Here is a 17,631-nt window from a genome sequence, read left to right as displayed (position 1 = left end):
GGCTCTAACAGCAAGAAAATATTGGAATTTTCCAGCATGTATCTTATAACATCATGGCAACCCCGAGGTCATGAGTGGGCGACTGCATGGGGGAAATCTGGCATGAAGGCTAAGTAGTTCTGGGCAATGCATCCGAATGTGGCTCTGAGCAAAAGCAATGTTCAAAGAACAATTTTGCATACTGGTAATTTTTATGTTTTCTCAATCCCATTCTAGGGCTGAAGCGAGGTGTATGTGTAAAAATTAACCATTTTCCAGAGGACACAGACTACGATCACGACAGTGCGGAATACCTCCTACGTACGTATAAATAGGGGGCTTATTCATTCCTGTCTCTTGGCCTCAGCAGCAATGTGTCTCCACAGTTCTCTGTAACCAAGGGAAACGGTTGGGATACCGCGGAGCCTCTGTTTCAAAGGTTGCTAGGGCTGAGATTCAGAATTTGCCCTCGGGTTTTAGCTGGGGATGGACAGCAGCACCAACGTATTAAAGAGCGTGGATCGATCAGATCTCAGATCTGGGGGTTTCCTTCCATTTAAGGGGAGGTAGCATTGGAGAAGCAGTTGTCATGCTGCAAGGGACTGGCGATTGTTGCTCACATCTAGGGTTCCTCTGATGTGTCTGTCATATTGCGGAGTGGAAGCATGCTTTCATTTTCATGCTTACTGACAAGTTATAAAGAAACCATAGTAAGATGTGCTATACTGTTAGGAATTAAAAGAAACACCTCCTCTTTTCTATCTATATGGTTTTGTTGTAGAAATAATATTTTGGAAAGGTATGACTTTTTAGGGGCACAACCTTTTGGGAAGGAACCCCAGTGGCGAAGTGCATTAAAGCACTGAGCTGGAGACCGAAAGGTCCCAGGTTCAAACCCCGGGAGCAGCATGAGCAGCCACTGTTAGCTCCAGCTCCTGCCAACCTAGCAGTTCGAAAACATGCCAATGTGAGTAGATCAATAGGTACCGCTCTGGTGGGAAGGTAACAGCACTCCATGCAGTCATGCCGGCCACATCACCTTGGAGGTGTCTAAGGGCAACACCGGCTCTTCGGCTTAGAAATGGAGATGAGCACCAACCCCCAGAGTCAGACATGACTGGACTTAACGTCAGGGAAAACCTTTACCTTTAACCTTTTGGAAAACCAGAATCTCCATAGCCATTTGGAAGCATGACCCTTTGTTAGGGATTCCTCTTCTTCAGAAGAGGAAGGGGAGCAGGAAAGTGTTCATGAATCCGAGGGTGAGTTGGAATCTGGGGAGGAGATTTTGCAAGTACCCACATTTCAGGAGAGGCGAAAGGAAACAGAGCAGAGATGTCTTCAGCTAGAATAGCTGCTAGAAATGCAGCTGAGTAATTAGGAACTGCCCTAGCAGCTGTGAGGGGACTCAGGGCTATAAAGCAGGTGCAGGTGCAGCCAGCTCTTGCTGGTAATAAAATGACTCTTCGCTCCCCTTGTGCCTGATTCAAGTCTGCATCTGGGAAACTGCTCCTAAGGATTTATTGCTGTTTCTTTGTCAGAAGTAAGACTGCTATTTGATTTGGGGATTTAACAGAGACTAAGAACTGTGTTTACCCTAAGACTTCCTTGCTTCCTTTTGCATTATTCCACTGAGTGTGCTGTACTTTATGTTTTGCTGAAGTAAAGCAGTTTTCATTTATTTACCACAGTGTTTTAAGGCTGTTCTTGAAAGACAAAACAGGACACCCTTTTTGGAGATCAGTTGGCATTCACGCTATTTGGAATAATCATTACCTTTTTGTAAAATATGATCTTCCTGAGAAGAGTTAAAACTCACTTGATTCAATCTTCTCCTCTGTGGTAAATATCCACTAGTATTCATGTAAGGCCATTTAGGTTTCTCAGTTGTTAGACTGATATTCCTTTTTTTTTCTTTCAATTGTTAGGAACAAAGATATGCCAATGCATAAAATATATAGCAAATCTTCAAAAGTGTTATTTCAATTGCATAAAATAACATCTGCTGTCTCATGAAATATATTGCTTTTAAATCATGCTCTCAAGAGACCAAAACATAAGTAGTCTTCATTAAAAGTTGACATAGTTCATTTACTTACAAAACTTCATATATTCAGCATACAGGTACATTGCTTATTCGTTCAAAGTTTAAACAGTCTGTGCTTTAAGCATTCAGTTTCAGTCTCTTCTCTGTTGCATACAGACTAACACTCTCTTCTGGTGCATACCGTACTCAACTACTAATGCATACTGACTGACTCCTGTAGTATACTTAACTACATACTGTATTGACTGATGCATATTGACTACTATACTATACTCAACTATACTGCATACTGACTTCTAAAACGGAGTCTAAATCTGAATAGTCCCAGATCTGGTCACATGGTCTGTAGTCCCTTCCACACTTCAAACGACTTAGAGTTAAGGGGAAAACTGCATACCAATATATACATACAATAAAGTAAACAATCACAATTATAACAAATGACTAGTATAGGAGGCTTGTAGAAGATTGCTATTTCCAACAGAATAAGATCTTACTCATTGAAACAAAGAAAGATAAGCAAAGAGTTAATATATGAATATAAAATGTATTTGTGTGTGTGTGTATGATAAATCATTAAAATAATCAGTTGTTCAAATTAACATTGTTGTAGATGACGGGAGAGATAACGCAAGAGAGATCCTTTGAGAGGCCAAAAAGTCCGGTTTATTATATTCAGCTGAGTCTGGAAGTGGAATCTCTTCCAAAAAGCAAACCAGAGTTCCCATCAAGGCGTTGACTTGCCTTTTATACATTCTCAGACAAAGAACATGCTTCTACATTCATCTCGTCATTAGTATGTCACTTCACATGCTTACATACATGGGCATAAATATGCACAATCAGCATTTTCCTATCTTAAGCACTCTTAAAAGCATATAGCAAGTCACAGACACCAGGGCTCAGCTATAGTAGATTAATCATGGCCCCTTGTCAAAAGGGAGGGGGAGAAGTCAGCTCTCCTTCCATTAAGCTGTGCTAGGAACCAATTCACACTGGAATGTATAGATAACAGGCCCCCATTCTCCCCCCTGTCCTGTCAGCTTGTGCATCCCTAAAATCTAACACAGAGAGAGTCTGATTTTTCTACATTTCACTGCTTCTAATGTGCATACAATATATGTCTAAAAATCCATATTTTTCAGTTCCTCATCAACATGACACAGTCCACACTATGATTATGGCAGTATACGAGAAGGTCCACAAGACAGAAATAATTTTTTAAAGGAAAACCGATGGCCCACATCTCATCCAGTTCTTCATTTTAAAAGGAGCCAGACATATCTTGTCATGCCGTCTTCTTCAATAGGGAATGAAGAAAAAGAGGCATTTTTATTTTGTATACAGTAACTCTATACTCCAGTGTTGCTTTTAATTCAGGGGAAATACTGAACAATGTAAGTAAATAAAGAATAACACCAGAAAACAGAGGAATTCCAGACATGAAACAATCAGGGCCAGCTAACACCTCCCAACAAAGGATTCCCCCAGGCAGGAAGCATCCAGGCTTTGAAACTGCAAGGGCATTCAATGCTAACCAAGGTGGCCAATTGCAACATTCACATTTGCCTCCAACAGGCAAGAGTTCTTTTTCCCACCCTGGAACTTCCACAGATATACAAACCTCCCTTGCCTAGTTTCCAACAGACCTCACAACTTCTGAGGATGCCTGCCATACATATGGGTGAAACGTCAGGAGAGAATGCTTCTGGAACATGGAGAACTGTGAGTCTGGAAAACTCACAGCAACCCAATGTAAGATTTACATTGGCTAATGAAGACTTTAAGTCTGAATGTGACTGGCTTCTGTTTAAATGAGGAATTGGTTGAGCCCTTGGGTCTTTGTTTCCTTCAACAGTAATTTCTGCCCTATCGACCTACTCCCATGCTTTTAATTTTAGCGTGGAATGTGTAGTATTAATTTGAATAATTGGTTGTTTCAATGATTTATTATATTTGTTTTATGTTTTACACAGACACACACACACACACATATTTTATATTCATTTCCTGTGTTGCTCCAGCCCACAGCTTCGCGGTGAATACCAAACGAGTGCCAAAGCCATCATTATGCTAATTACTTTCTGACTCCAGCCAAACCAGGGCTCTGCAGTCATTTAATTGCAGTGAATGAACAAGATAGAAATAACAGAAGTGACCATATTGCTGCTCCCTGCCCTGAATGAAAATTCAAATTCCTTCAACAGCTCATGACAGAAATTCTGTTCTTCTCTATCAAAAGGGAAGGGCTAGTGATGTTTGCAGAAGTTAGTAAAACTGAAATGCACACCAGTGGTCAGAAGAGGCCCTTCCACACAGCCATATAACCCAGAATAGCAAGGCAGAAAAATCCCATAATATCTGCTTTGAATTGGGATATCTGAGTCCACACTGCCATATATTCCAGTTCAAAGCGGATAATGTAGGATTTTATTCAGCTGTGTGGAAGAAACCAAGGAGATAAGAAAGAAATATAAGTTGAGCATCCTTTATCCAGAATTCCAAAATACTCCAAAATCCAAAATTGTCTGCATGGCCATCTGAGATAGTGACACCTTTCCTATCTGATTGTTCAGTGTACAACATTATTTACAATATTGTGTATAAAATTACCTTCAGAATATCTGCATATGGTTCATATGACACTTCAATGAATTTTACATTTAGGCATGGGTCACATCTCTAAGATATGTATGTTCAGTACATGCAAATTCAGGTATTTCAAAATCTAAGGGAAAATCCAAAATACTTCTGATCCTAAGCATTTCAGATAAGGGAAATTCAAGCTGTATATTTGCATATATTTGATGTAAGGCTTAAGGAGGTCATCCCTATAAGAAGGTTAGACATTTCAAGAAGTTAAGGCTATGAGTCATGATAGCGTCCTTCAAACGAAGAAGCAAAATCACTTAGATTTCCAGGTGTTAAGGGAAAATGGAAAGAATTGGTCATTTATATCTCTTTTATTTTCCAGAGTTTGCTTTGAGATGGTTTGAAGGGCAAATTTTCTCAGCTCTGAAGGTTTAAAAACATTTTTCTTATTGTGTTCTAATTCAAAAGACCATTTCACTAAAGTATGGATGCACTATAATTGTAAAAATGTTTTTAAGGAGAGAAGAAGGGAAAGATACTTTTAAAATTCTGGTAGGTCTTGGAATTAAAAAGAAACCCCCTTGTGGGCAGGACTAAAATGTTTAACTGGTGCCGGGAATTGCCAGAAAATAGCCCAGGATAACAGAAATGCCATTTGCATGTTCACACGAGCCCAGGGAAATACAGCAACAAATACCAGGACCTCCAGCCACCTCTTGACACATTTGCCCTGACTAGAGAAGCCCGACAAGAAAGTGATTTATGCTGAGTTGCCCTGCTGAAAAATCAGCAAGTGTTTTTGCCTCCATCCAGAGGATGAAGCAATAGACACATCTACCCTTGTCAATTCTTCCATGGTTTGCCCAAGAAGCCTCCATTACAAATCAGTCGCTTTCAGTTTGGTTAAGCAATGCGCACACACATATGAAGAGGAGAGAAGGACAGAACTATTATGAGTTTAGAAAAATATGTGCTACTGCATTTTAAAATATTTGTGCCACAAAGATGGCCCCATCATATGTGTAAAAATCATCCATGCCGTTTGATCAAAATCAACTTTGAAATATGCAAAAAGGGCACGCACGCATACACTTGCCATTGCAGTTTGCAAAGAAAGAATTTTGAGGTTTGCTGTTCTCCAAAAGCAGCATTCATACCCCGTGGCACTTTTCTCTGTTCCTAAGATGTGTAAATCTTGTGTGTTATATGGAGAGATGGGGCCAGTCAAGAACTGTTTCATGGCCAAATAATGAATTTATCTCAGGGTCATGCTATCAAAAAAAAGTGGGGTTAGAAATAATCCAAATCAGTGAGTTTGTTTTTTTGTTTAGCCAAAGGCCAGAGCAAACAGAAAAAAGAAGCAAGGATTCCTCATATTTATCTTAAATGTCTATTTCTTGTTGTTATGTGCCTTGCGGTTGACTCTGATTCATGGTGACTCTATCCTGAGGGTTTTCTTGCTAAGATTGGGTTTTTTTTCAGAAGATATTTGTCATTGCCTTTTTCTGAGGCTGAGAGATAATGACTTGACTAGTAGATTTCCAGAGCTGAATCTAGATTTGTATCTTGGTCTCAAAAGCACTACACTCAAAGCACTACACCAGGCATGGGCCAACTTTGGCCCTCCGGGTGTTTTGGATTTCAACGTCCACAATTCCTGGCCTCAGGCCCCTTCCTTTTCCCCCTCAGCCGCTTAAGCGGCTGAGGGGGAAAAGGAAGGGGCCTGAGGCCAGGAATTGTGGACGTTGAAGTCCAAAACACCCGGAGAGCCAAAGTTTGCCTATACCTGGTGTAGACACACATTATGTTGATACAACTGGTGGAAATGTTCCTTGCTTGTGTTGTCTCAGGCTTTCATGGCCGGAATCACTGGGTTGCTGTGAGTTTTCCGGGCTGTATGGCCATGTTCCAGAAGCGTTCTCTCCTTTTTTTCCTATTCTGCTTCTGTGACATGGCCATACAGCCCAGAAAACTCACAGCAACCCAGTTCCTTGCTTGATTTGAACCAATTCCTATTGGAAAGAGGAGGTGAGGAAATCAACTTCCATCAACCCAGCTGCTGCACATCAAGATCTGGATCCATCCCTTAATCCTTTTGCCTTAACAATAAAGGGCTTAACCTTGTCCCGAAAGCTAAATACAGCTTAGCATATATATTTTTTTACTTCCACTTACTTCTTTTTAATTAAAGGTTGGCCAGCCAAGGATTTATGAATTAAAATAATTTTCTGGCCAACAGCTCTCATAATAGTTCTTCTTCTCCAAAATCCTCATTTTCCTGTAAATCACTTCCCTCTGCCCTTCGCCTGTGGGCATTCATAATTATATAATGTCGACAAAATGTTCCTGGCATTTTTCAAAAGGGAGATGGGAGGAGAAGGAAAGAAAAGTACTGTAGTTGTATTTTCCCCTTCTTAAACATACACACACAGAGACAACTGTGAAACAGTTTTGCTTTCCCCTTTTCCGATGTCTGTTCCATTGAGACAGTGAAGTCCACATTTTGGAATCCACGAGAGCCCTGGAGGCAGGAGAGTTCTTTGGTTGTCCCTGTAAAAATCCATTCTGATTTGGTTGAGTTAGGATTAAGTCGTTCAGGCATAATACATAAATCTACTTTTCTACCCTAGAAATTTCTCTCATATGTTCCAACTGTCCCTGTTTAAAAGGCAGAGAGAGTCCTTGTTTCATGGCCCATGCCTTTTCCACAGCACAGTTAAATAGCATTAGTCAGGAGTAGGACCTAGGACACTCCAAAATCATATAGAGGCCCTTGGGAAGTTTGGTTTGGTCTCTTCCATAGACCTCCCAATGGACAAAAATGTTCATTAGGAGGCTGAAATATCTAAAGGATTTTTAAAACCCTTTTGGGACCTTACATATTTCATACCCTGAAATAGCTTTTTGCAAAACAGATTTTGGAAGAACTATTATGGGAAGAAGGAAGAAGACCTCCACCAACTTTGTTGCACCACATTAAAATCTGGATCCAACCCTTAGTCCTTTTGCCTCTGGGAACAACAAAAGGCTTCACTTTCTCCCAAACACTAAGCTCATCTTAATTTTCCTTTGAACTTTAAAAAATATATTAAATCTGGGCTAAGCAAACATTTGTGAAGCATAAAATGACATGTTGTCACTTCCGCATGCCCAAAATTGTGGCCCCTGGGTAGTGTGACCCTCCCAAATCCACAGCATGTCCTCCTTGCATGATATTCTAGATGTGATAATCCAACCTTGTCCCAATCTTGTGATCTCCAGGCATGTTGGGTTTGAAGGATTATGAGCATTTAAATCCAACACATCTCGTGAATTGAGGAAAGCTGTAACCATGTAGGGCACACATGCCACTCGACATTTCAGAAAGGAACCCTGGGACATATTTCAGAGGAAGCTGACTAAACTACCTCTGAGTATTCCTTGACTTTAAAAAGCCCATGGGGTCACCATCAGTCAACAAGTAACTTGAAGGTACATTGAGTCAATGACTGTACTTTGGGTAGGACTTGCAACAGAATTCCAGCCAATGTTTTTAAAAACATAATTAAAAAGAAAAGGAAAAAATGAGGAGGAGGAGAAAAAGGGAGAAAATAAATATGATGTGAATGTGGATTAGGAGATATATTAATACAAGCTGGCCATATTTCCAAAAAATATGTTTTCCTGAAGTTGATGCTGATAAAATGCCCACTCATGCATTACTAAAGCAGTAGATCTTTCCACCGACTCACAGACTCATCTTCCCTGCCTTGGGGTTCAAGTCTTTTAGAAAGAGTCAAAGTGTGCATATTGTTTATTATTTACTTATGTTAATGAGGTGTATTGTTAAGAAATAATCACCAAAATTCTGTATCAGCTCTTTAGTTACATATACACACCAAAATAACATTAGCTGGCCCAGCCCTTCTCAATAGCCAACTTTAACTTCCAGTGGCCAGAAACAAATTAAGGAGGTCTGTTTTGTTACTGACTGGGACACAAGGAAGATAACACTTCCAAACCCCTTAGGACAGAGGTCCTGCTTCTGATAAATAGGAGCATAGTGTCTTGATCCAGGGAAGTCATGCTCCCCCTCTATTCTGCCTTGGTCAAACCACACCTGGAATACTGTGTCCAATTCTGGGCACCACAATTGAAGGGAGATGTTGATAAGTTGGAAAGCGTCCAGAGGAGGGCAACTGAAATGATCAAGGGTCTGGAGAACAAGCCCTAAGAGGAGCAGCTTAAAGAACTAGGCATGTTTAGCCTGCAGAAGAGAAGGCGGAGAGGAGACATGATAGACATGTACAAATACGTGAAGTCATAGGGATGAGGGAACAAGCTTGTTTTCTGCTGCCCTGCAGACTAGGACACGCAACAATGGCTTCAAACTACAGGAAAGGAGATTCCACCTGAACATCAGGAAGAACTTCCTCACTGTGAGCGCTGTTCGGCAGTGGAACTCTCTCCCCCGGACTGTGGTGGAGGCTCCTTCTTTGGAGGCTTTTAAGCAGAGGCTGGATGGCCATCTGTCAAGGGTGCTTTGAATGGGGTTTTTCTGCTTCTTGGCAGAATGGGGTTGGACTGGATGGCCCACAAGGTCTCTTCCAACTCTATGATTCTATGATAGTTGCAGCCTTATTTGCTGGTGGTAGCTGGATGGAAACAGCCTCCTTCTTGCACCCCGATAGGCAACTGAGCAGATCTCATTCACTGGATGTGGCTGCTAGCTGTCTGAAGGGAATTTGCAGAGTTTTTCAGTAGCAGATTCTTCATTTAGATTACAAATCTATAACTGCAGCACTGAAGGCCAGGTATTCTTTCTTAATGTCAGATGTCTCTGTTTACTTATGTATTTATTATTCTCAACACATACAAATCTAGCATATCAGGAAGGAAACCTTGCCAGAGATCTTGCCAGTACACTAATCTTCTAAACACAAAATGTTGTACCCGTGGACGCTTGTTATGTTCTTTATAACCGTGGGCATGTGTCTCCCCACAGGTGTGGTACGGGCCTCAAGCATCTTCCCCATTCTAAGTGCTATCTTGCTGTTACTGGGAGGATTCTGCGTAGCTGCAAGCCGTGTCTACAAGTCCAAGCGCAACATTATCCTCGGTGCTGGCATCCTATTTGTTGCTGCAGGTGAGTGGTGTGGCAAAGCTGGAAGAATCCTTCTCTCGTCTTGAGTGTGGCTGTAATTGAAATGTCCAGCCATGATCCATTTTTGGTCATTTCAGTTATAGAGAAACTGCTGTTCCATTCCTCTATTTCCCCATCATTCTCCATTTCCTTCTTCATGGATTGCAACTTCAGCTTCATATCCACTTACTTTTAATACTTTCCTATTTGTTACAATGTCATTCCATTCCATGGAATTTTCTAGGAAGAGCCAGAAGTGTGTAGGATCTCATGTTTAGTATTTGAAAGGTTCCAGGTCCCCAGATTCTCTAGATACCATATTTTCAATCAAGGTGGAGAGATCTAGCATGCAGTTGAATAAAAACAATGTTTGAAAATGGATAATGTGCAGTTCTAAAAGTAGAGGGAAACTGAAGCAGTCTAGTCAAGGTACTACATTGGTAAGCATAATCTCCCTTCTCAAATAGATGGTTTTTGCATAGTAGATTTTTTTTTTATCATGTCAGAAGCGACTTGAGAACATACTGCAAGTTGCTTCTGGTGTGAGAGAATTGGCCATCTACAGAGATGTTGCCCAGGGGATGCCCAGATGTGTTACCATCCTGCTGGGAGCCTTCTCTCATATTCCCACAAGCTAGAGCTGACAGACGGGAGTTCACCCCATCTCATGGCTTCAAACTGGCAACCCAACCTTCAGGTCAGCAGTCCAGCCTGCACAAGGGTTTAACCCATTACACCACCAAGGCTCCTGATTGCATAGCAGATAAGAACAAGGGGATTTTTGTGGAGGGATTTATGTAGCTGGAATAGCTGATTTGAAAAAGCACCTTTGCCGGAGACCTCCCTTTCTGCCATAGCTCAGTAAACACCAACCATCAATACTCATTTTATGAAAATCTTGTAGCCATCAAGAACAATTGAGCTAGTTCTGGGCTGAGTTGCTGCCAGTCAGGGTGGGCTAAAACAGTGGCCAAATTCAGGACAAAGGAGGTGGGTTCATATGTACCATGATTTATGCTTATGTTCATTCAAACATACCAAACTTTCATCTATCTTCTTCCATCCTTTCTGTATCCAGCATCCTTCCACCCATCTTATTCCCTATCTCTCCAGAATTGTCCGTCTTTCACATTATACCACTCCCTGCACGTATACATCTATGGATCTCTCCTTATGAATCTTTCTCCCTTTCTTCTTCATCGTATCATCACTTGCATTCAAACCTGTATTCTTGTATCAGCCAATCAAAGGAATAGTAGGAAGGAGTTAGACCCAAAGACAGCCAAAAGAAACCCTTGAAAGGTATTAAGAAATTACAGCTAGTCCAAAATGAGGAAGACAGATTGTTCTCAGGTATGCATCTCATAGACCGTATAATACTGAACTGTATGGGCTTCCCCTGTGCTTCCTCACTACGTTCAAGGTGTTGGCTCTTACTTGCAAACACCTAATGGCTATGGCTAACATATTGAGAGTGGATTTGCTTTTGCCTTTGTCTGAAACTCAGAGTATCTTGCCTAGGCTACAGTCATGCGATACATTTCCATGGTCAGAAAGGATTCGAACCCTGGTCTCCAGAGTCATAGTCCAGTGCTCAAACCACTACACAACCCTATCTCTCTGGAGTCAGGCTAACTCCATCCCTTTTGAGTTCCCAGCAGGCAGATACATTCTTGAAACTGCTTTTGTTCTTGAAACTGCTGGAGTTTTCCAGTCTGTTTGAAACAGTTTTTTATCATTCATATTTAACATTGTTTTTGTCCACTGCACTTCATCTCTTTGGAAGCTGAGTACTGATGTACACAAGCTATACATAAGTAAGAATGAAACACTGGAAAATTTATAATCACTTGTGCAGAATTGCAGCCTGGGGGACGGGGAACTGTAGTTCTTGTTGAGCAGGATTTGAGCAGGAGGAATCAAGGATTAGCTGTATAGGGTTGGGATAAACAAACCGTGTTCCATATGTTTGAGACTACAACTCCCATAATCCCTAAGTACTAGTGCTGTTAGATGGGGCTAATTGGAGTTATTACAGATATCTAGAACGTATGAGCTTGCCTCACTCTAGTGTAGAGCATGAACACAGAACTCTAGTCTTAGATTCTGCAGTAGCAGTTATGAGTCTATGTAGTTTCCATTCGGCTCTTCAAACTTCTTGAGCTGTTAATCAGTGATGAGAAATAAGAAATAAGAAATAATAATAATAATAATAATAATAATAAACTTTATTTATATATCACCCCATCTCCCCTAGAGGACTCAGGGTGGTTTCCAACAAGGCAAAACATGCAACTGCCAAACAGAAACTATACAACAAAGTCAAACATCATGTAACAAAAAACATACAATCCATCTATTAGTAACCAGACAGATACTTGTGGTTTGTTCTTGGTTCTTCACACATTCTCATTCTAGAGAGATGCTTTAACCCGAAACTGTAAAAACACAGAACATAGGCTGGAACCAGGACATAGGACACGGTACAATGGCTTCAAACTGAAGGAAAGGAGATTCCACCTGAACATTAGGAAAAACTTCCTCACTGTTCAGCAGTGGAACTCTCTGCCCCAGAGTGTGGTGGAGGCTCCTTCTTTGAAGATTTTTAAGCAGAGGCTGGATGGCCATCTGTCAGAGCTGCTTTTTATGCGATTTTCTTGCTTCTTGGCAGGGGGTTGGACTGGATGACCCATAATTCTACGAACCACTGAACGCATATCACCTTTCTCCAATATGTCTTTACCTATAGACCTCTTCCTTTTCTCTCCCTCTCCCCCCCCCCCCATCTCTCCATGGCTGCCCCTCATCCCCACACCTCAGGTCTCAGTAACATCATAGGTGTTATTGTTTACATCTCTGCCAACGCTGGGGACCCCGGCACAAAACGGGATGATGAGAAGAAGAGCCACTACTCTTATGGCTGGTCCTTTTACTTCGGTGGACTTTCCTTCATCCTGGCAGAGATGATTGGAGTTCTAGCCGTCAACATCTACATTGAGAAGAACCGTGAGGCCCACTGCAAGAGCCGCACGGAGCTGCTGAAGAACCCTTCCTCTTCTTCCTCGGCCATCTTGCGCCTTCCCAGCTACCGTTTCCGATACCGCCGCCGGTCGCGCTCCAGTTCCCGCTCCACCGAACCCTCACAGTCTCGAGAAACCTCACCCGTAGGCCTCAAAGGATTCCCTTCCACCGACATCTCCATGTATACACTGTCGAGGGACCCCTCCAAGGCCAACATCAGTTCCCTGTATGGCGGTGCCAGCGAAACGGCCTCCACGGGGGCTGCGGCAGCCCCACCACCGTCAGGGGCCACGGGTACAGGCAGTGGTGGGTTCTTACAGTTGCACAACACCTTCCCCAAGGACCCTGGCGTCACTGTCACTGTAACCGGGCCCAACGTAGCGGGGGCAACAGGCACCTTGGGTAAAGATGCCTCTTCCAACACCAACACCCTCAACAGGAAGACGACTCCAGTGTAAGGAAGGAGCAAAGAGAGGAGAGGGTATCGAAAGGGTAAGAGGTGAAGACAAGACACAGCTCAAAGGATGTTGGGAGTGTCAGAATGTTCTGAAGCGAGAAAACAATCCATTCTACAGTTCCTTCCTTCCCTTTTCTCGTTTCGTCCTCCTTTCCTTTCTCTCTTTCCTTTCAATCTCCGTCTCTTTTTGTCTTCCCCATCACCTTTTTGACCTACCAGTGGGACCTAAGATTACATCTCACATCTTGTGGAAGAGAAGGAGTACTTTCACCAAGGGGCTTTTGTGAAAATAAATAAAAAAATAACTACGAGGCAGACTTCAACCATTTCTACTACTAACAGTTTAGGAGAAATAACTCAAACATCGCTGTCCTTACAATCAGGCACCTCAAGAATAACTGGGACAGATGCTTTTGACACTGGCCTTCAGAAGAAGGGAGCCCGTGACTGCGGCTCAGTGGCTCTTGGGGGAAAAGTGTCCTTCCTCATGCACACTTGGTTGAGTTTTCTAATGGACAGCCAAGAGGGCCTGAAAGCGGTGTGGATATGGATCAAACGTGGCTTGGGTACGGATTGAAAGCTCGGTCTCCCCTGTTCACAAGCTGTGTACAAGATAGCTTCCACAATGTACTGTGCCAAATTCTGGGGCTGCAGTGCGGATCAAGAGGGTGTTTTGTTCCTCACAGAGTATAAGGGAACCCTCTTTTCTCCTTCACTGCAGCTTTACTAAGGGCTGACAAAAGTTTGTGCCAAAACACAGTGCCATGGGCTTGGGGGAGGGATCAAGTATTTGGGGAGGGGGGGGGGGAGAGAGAAGGCTTTGGGAAATCTAAAAGGACTGACTGCCCCTTAGTGGTTGCCAGAGGTATTTCTAATCCCTAGACTTTGACAAATCTCCTTTCTTCTAATCTTGGACTCTTCTGTTTTTGGCCCATCTGTAAGTCATGACTGAGCCATAGCTCTTCCTGAGATGAAGCTGTCTTTGGGGAGGAGGGAGGGTGTCCCTGCTCTTTATACAGGTATCCCTTACCCATTTTTTTTTCGAAATATTAAGTCAATTATAATTGATTTAATTTGTTTGCCTTGTCCATCTGGTAGGTAGAGTTTTAATCGATTCCTCAGCCTTGCACCTTCTTTTCGATATCTGGATGAAGCGCTTTACAAATGAATCCAGAGGTCACGGAGATGGATAGATCAGCTCCACTCATCCCTACCCAAATCCCCTGAATCAGCTTCCTAGGGAGAATTTTTACATGTATTATAGTTATATAAATATATAAGTAAATAAATAAATATATAGACAGACTCACAGACACAAAGAGACATATATGAGGAAACTAACAACATGATTGTGACGTTTCTTAGGACTTGGTTAATTATTTGGAGTCGAGCGCAGGGGTCAACAGTGACTTCCTTCTCAGTGGAATTCTTTCCACTTGGAAGCTGTTTTATAAAACAGGATATTTCTGATCCTGATGTTTTCTCCCCCTGAATCATGCTAGACTTGTTTTATTTTATTTTATTTTTACTATGTGCATGCAGACACAGATCTGCAGATCCTCACTGCCAATCCAGGTGGAATCCCTTTAATCTCAACATTGAGCAGGGATCCCATGTTGTCCAATGCAGAATTTATATATACTACATGACCCCTGACCATTATAAACCTTTTTCTCCTGGTTTATTTACTGCTCTGTTTAGTTCTTTCCCTCTGTTTAGTTGCATCCTGGATCTGGAACAAGATGAAAAGTGAAGCCCCTCAGCTCCAGTATTATGAGGACCTGTTTTATGTATATTTTCTGGCAATATACTGCCAACCCAATTCTAACTTACTAGTTTACTTTATAGTGACCATAATATAGACTCAGGATGGGCTTATACACACAAAATAGTGTCATTATCAAATTTATTCATAGGGACTGGGGCCAAGAAGGAAGTAAAAAAGCAGAATTCAGAGTTAAATCTAAAAAATCAAGATAGTTCATCTGAATCAACAGTGTTGTCAGGGTACAGTTGGGCTAACAGTAGTTCAGCAGAATGAAGGCTCTCTCAAATTCAATTTGCTTACTGCATTTTGAAGGAAATAATCCAAAATGCATATTGCCATTTAAACATATCTTCCAACTGTCCCAATTTGGCAGGGACAGACCCAATTAATCTTCTGTCATCCTATGTTCAAGGGTCCTTAATTCTCTCTTCTCCTCCCACCTTCCTCCTTCCTCTTCAGCATACTTCCATAGCTGCAAACTGAGTTCAAAGTGCCAAAGCAGTATATGCTTAGTTGACAGCAAGGGGAGAGGAAAGGAGGAGGCAGAATCTCAACCTTCCCAATGGGTTTGGACAAAAGCAAACTGCTGCAGCCTCTCTTACTTTGTGTATTCCTCATTAATATCTCTTCCCGTCTTGACTACTCTCTGATGTTGCTTGGCCATGTGTGTCCCCGGTTTCATCTGCAAGAGTGGGGAGCAGAACAACAAAAGGCCGTTACAACCATTGTATAAAATTATGTAACTGGATCACCGATCAGCATTCCACTTCGTCTTTTGTGAAGGAGGGGGGGAAAAACTTTGGAAAACAATGCTTTACATTCTGCAGAAATGCATTCATATAAACTGAGTGCATTTCTGCATACAGTTTATATGGATGCAGAAATGGGGAAATTGTACAACCAAACAAAATGGACTTTGGTTTTTACAACCTTGGTAACACTTTGTAAAGAGTAGGTACTACTAGATACTTTAGGAATTAGTGCTGATTGACAGAATTCTGGTTGCAGACAAAATGTGTTTACTCAAAGTAATCCCCATGTAGTTCAGCAGGGCTCACATCCTAGTAAATCCATTTCAGACTGCAGTTCCAGGAACAACTGATGCAGAATTGCAGACCTCCAGAATACAGTAGGATTTGGCTCAGGGTGCATCTACACCAGCCATGGGCAAACTTTGGCTCTCAAGGAGTTTTGGACTACAACTCACACAATTCCTAACAGCCTCAGGCCCTTTCCTTTTCCCTCTCAGCCGCTTAAGCTGAGGTTCACCCATGCCTGATTTACACTATCAAATTAAAGCAGTTTGACACCACTTTATCTGCTATGACTCAATGCTATGGAATCATGGGAACTCTAGTTTTCCAGTGTCTTTAGCCTTCTTTGCAACTCCCATGATTTCATAGCCATGGCAATTGAAGATGTTTCTACACTGACTATATAATGCAGATTGAACTGCATTATGTCATCAGTGTAGAACCTACGCTAACCGTATAATGTTGTTCAAACTGCAGTATATGGTCAGTGTAGAACGAGCCAAAAGTAATGTCAAACTGCATTGACTCAGCAATGTAGATGCACCCTTAGCTATCAGGCAATTGAAAATAATTAAAATGTTGAAACTGTTATGTGTCTGGATAACAGAAAAACTGCTCACTGAAATGTTAACTACAGACAAGTTATTGTTTTCCAGTAGCTAATGGGAAGCCATGTCTGAAAAAGTATGAAACTGTGATTGTCTCCTGTTTGCTCTAGCCTTCTAAGAAATATTGGTCAGAATCCTGTATTTGGGTTGCATTTCCATAAGTGAACTTATGTGTGCGGGAATTTGGGTGGTTTCATCATGTCCATGCCCATGCCCAACAGAGTGCTGTTGTATTTCTATGTAGCAAAGCTGGCAAAGTGACTAATGGGCAAAGGGACCGGTATGTGCTGGGTACCAATGCGTATCGATGATCTTGCCAAAATGTTTCTTTGCAATTCACTAACAGGGTTTCTTAGTGCCTCTGCTACATAGCTAAGCTTACATCAAGTTATGTCACTGGGGCTGGATCTACACTGCCATACAATGCAGTTTGAAACTTCATTATATGTAGGCCAAAATAATGCACGGAACTGCATTATATAGGTGTAGATCCAGCCATTGACAGTGATATAGGATTCTGGCCCTCTTTAGAACAGGTATGTGCAAACTTGGGCCCTCCAGGTGTCTTGGACTCCAACTCCCACCATTCCTAACAGCCTCAGGCCCTTTCCTTTTCCCCCTCAGCCGCTTAAGCGGCTGAGGGGGAAAAGGAAGGGGCCTGAGGCTGTTAGGAATGGTGGGAGTTGAAGTCCAAGACACCTGGAGAGCCCAAGTTTGCCCATGCTTGGTATATGTCTGTAAAGTCAATTTCATATTTTTCAAACAAGAGAAAGTATTTAAAAATATAAGAGGAGATATGGTTTTGGTTAAAACAAAACAGCCAGTGATTGTGCTATTTTCTGGTGCAAAGGAAAAAAAGACAATGCCTATGGAGAGGAACCGTACAAACAAGTGAACAGCAACAGCAGTCTGTCTGTCAGTCTGTCATAATAGCAACAACGACAACAAAAAATGCATGGATTTTTACTGGAATCTACCTTTCAAATAAAGTCCTATGAAAATA

General features: G+C 41.9%; 1 protein-coding gene across 1 annotated transcript in view; it reads left to right on the top strand.

Moving 5' to 3' along the window:
- cacng8 (calcium voltage-gated channel auxiliary subunit gamma 8) overlaps positions 1-17,631 on the top strand; it is a 39,633-nt gene extending 22,002 nt beyond the window's left edge. The window contains exons 3-5 of the mRNA XM_008118446.3: positions 217-300; positions 9,603-9,743; positions 12,561-17,631. Coding sequence (XP_008116653.1) covers positions 217-300; positions 9,603-9,743; positions 12,561-13,219 — 884 coding nt within the window. The 3' untranslated portion in view covers positions 13,220-17,631. The remainder of the gene's footprint in view (positions 1-216; positions 301-9,602; positions 9,744-12,560) is intronic.

The sequence above is a fragment of the Anolis carolinensis genome, chromosome 6 (genome assembly GCF_035594765.1).
Source record: "Anolis carolinensis isolate JA03-04 chromosome 6, rAnoCar3.1.pri, whole genome shotgun sequence".
NCBI classification, from domain to species: domain Eukaryota; kingdom Metazoa; phylum Chordata; class Lepidosauria; order Squamata; family Dactyloidae; genus Anolis; species Anolis carolinensis.
This window is presented reverse-complemented; position numbering and strand designations above follow the sequence as displayed.